Source organism: Pyxicephalus adspersus, chromosome 5 (genome assembly GCF_032062135.1).
Source record: "Pyxicephalus adspersus chromosome 5, UCB_Pads_2.0, whole genome shotgun sequence".
Taxonomy (NCBI): domain Eukaryota; kingdom Metazoa; phylum Chordata; class Amphibia; order Anura; family Pyxicephalidae; genus Pyxicephalus; species Pyxicephalus adspersus.
The window spans coordinates 147451140-147453526 of NC_092862.1; the positions used below are offsets into that span (position 1 = coordinate 147451140).

Consider the following 2387-nt stretch of genomic DNA (forward strand, 5'->3'; position numbering starts at 1 on the left):
AGATGGGGTGACACCAGGTAGGGGCGCACAGAGACCAGATGGGGTGACACCAGGTGGGGGCGCACAGTGACCAGATGGGGTGACAACAGGTGGGGTGCCAGGGTCTCACCATAAGTTTGACAGTAGTTCGGAATACTGCAAGGGGGAGGGACACAATGTCTGGATGAGGGTGACACAAAATGGGTGACATGAGAGGGGTACACAGATGACTTTCCTGGCTTCCCGTCTAGTGAGGACACGCAATATAATAAAAATATTTTAAATGTTTCAGGCCTCTGGATGAGAATAATCAGATTTTGCCTCCACGATCAGCATTGTCACCTTCAGGTCCTCCTCATGCCTTGGCCAGAGCGGCAGCAGAGATGCGTCAGGAGACAGCTGAGAGATCTCCTCCACCTCGGATTACCAGAATGTCCTCCATCCCTCCCCTGAGGAGCCTGGCACTGCACAGAGCAATGGCTGTCATTACCGGTATAGTGTCACATGACTTGGCCCCACCTCTGCAGTCCCCCCCCCCCCCCCCCCCCCATGCAGTGATACTTTGTGACAGCAGTGGGTGTGAAGGGGTTAATGTAATGGAGGTGGATTCTTGTGGGTGACTTTTTGTATTCTTTGGGTTGATAGGTGGTGCCCATGGCTGTGGCTCTGTTACTGCCTGCTGGTCTCTCACCAAGCATTCTGATAATACCCCTGGGGGAATAATTGGGGTTGTCATTGGTGCGATATATTCTGCACTTTTTGCCATGCCTTGTATTGAGCACAGATTGTGTTATCCCATCACATGAGCAGATCCGCGGCCAGTTGTGCATTTAACCAACAAACCAATCTAAACACTACACACACATTTGAGATTCTGCCCTGATTGTATTCCTCAGATAGAAACTATTGGAATTCTAAGTCATTTTTATTCCTAGGTACTTTAATACACACAATACAACTTGTTTGCTGTCCCATGTTTTAATGTCTCCTGGTGGCCCTCCACAGCTCCCAGCATGCAGTATTCGGGCTCTCTGTCCGGTCTGACCCCAGATCTGGCTGAGATGATTATTGATCACATGGTCAAAGAGCGTATCCTGCGACCAAAGACCCTGGACCTGTTCACCGGCTGTCCAGTCCTCAGTATCACCCTGAACTGTTACCAGTATTGCACCAATGACCTCATCAGACAACTGCGTGGATTCCCCAGCCTGCGGGCCCTCAGCCTCAGCTCTGCAAACCTCATCACAGGTACTTCCCAATAATGTATACTTAACTAGTCATTGTCTTCACATGGATACAGAAGGGTGTGCGTAAACATTGGCTGATGTGACCCCCTCTGTCCTCAGATCAGGCCCTCAGCGTCATGCAGCATCTGCACAGATTGCAGCATCTTAATCTCAGCGCCTGCCGCAACCTCACCGAATCCTGCCTGCTCCACCTGAAAGGTAAGTCACATGATGGATCTCCTAACTCTGCTTCATTGTGCTTACTGCCTGCTATCTGTTCACTCTATAATAGCTTTGTCTGATTTGTGTCTCTGCCATCGCTGAGTCGTGTCTGATTTGTCTCTGCCATCGCTGAGTCGTGTCTGATTTGTCTCTGCCATCGCTGAGTCGTGTCTGATTTGTCTCTGCCATCGCTGAGCCGTGTCTGATTTGTCTCTGCCATCGCTGAGCCGTGTCTGATTTGTCTCTGCCATCGCTGAACCGTGTCTCATTCGTGTCTCTGCCATCGCTGAGCCGTGTCTGATTTTCACTCTGCCATCGCCGAGCCGTGTCTGATTTTTCACTCTGCATTCACCATGTCATGATTTTTCTCTGTAGGTCTGAAGCATCTCTCCCACCTCATCCTGGATCAGACCAAAGTCAGTGATGGTGGAATGTGCGACTTTCTGGTGAACACTTGTTGTCGTCTCACCCACCTCAGTGTCAATCAGACAGCGGTCACTGAGCGCACTCTCAGCATGTTGGTGGATCGCATGCCGGGGCTTCGCGTGCTGAGTTTAAAACACACAAAGGTGAGGACAGCTGACAGATGAAGGATGAGATCTCCCTGGATGTCTCTTCATCATTCTCTGGTGGTCTCTCTATCTTGGTGGTTTTTCTCTCACTCTCTGCCATTCTTTCTATTACTCCATGATGTTCCCATTATTACCCCATCTCATGTTCTCTGTATCAGCGGGGAGCCGGTTCTCAATCAAAGGGCAGGGACCTCCCCCATAGTGACATCATAATGCCATAACCCCGCCCACACGGATTTTGGTGGTCCATGGCCGCTGCTCTGTATCACTCACTGCTGGATGTCTCTGTCGCTCTTTCTCTCTTGCTCTTCCCCCTGTATGTCTCTCCATCACTCTCTGGATGTCTCTGTTGCTCTCTCGGTCTCTCTCTCTTCTCTCTCTCTCTCTC

The 2387-nt window shown here is 50.4% G+C and overlaps 1 protein-coding gene across 3 annotated transcripts in view; it reads left to right on the forward strand.

Moving 5' to 3' along the window:
• Nucleotides 1-2387, forward strand: part of LOC140331793 (uncharacterized) — a 19738-nt gene that overhangs the window by 12773 nt on the left and 4578 nt on the right. For all 3 annotated transcript variants that reach the window (XM_072413084.1, XM_072413085.1, XM_072413086.1), the window contains 4 exons: nucleotides 272-471; nucleotides 985-1227; nucleotides 1326-1424; nucleotides 1803-1996. In XM_072413084.1, coding sequence (XP_072269185.1) covers nucleotides 272-471; nucleotides 985-1227; nucleotides 1326-1424; nucleotides 1803-1996 — 736 coding nt within the window. The remainder of the gene's footprint in view (nucleotides 1-271; nucleotides 472-984; nucleotides 1228-1325; nucleotides 1425-1802; nucleotides 1997-2387) is intronic.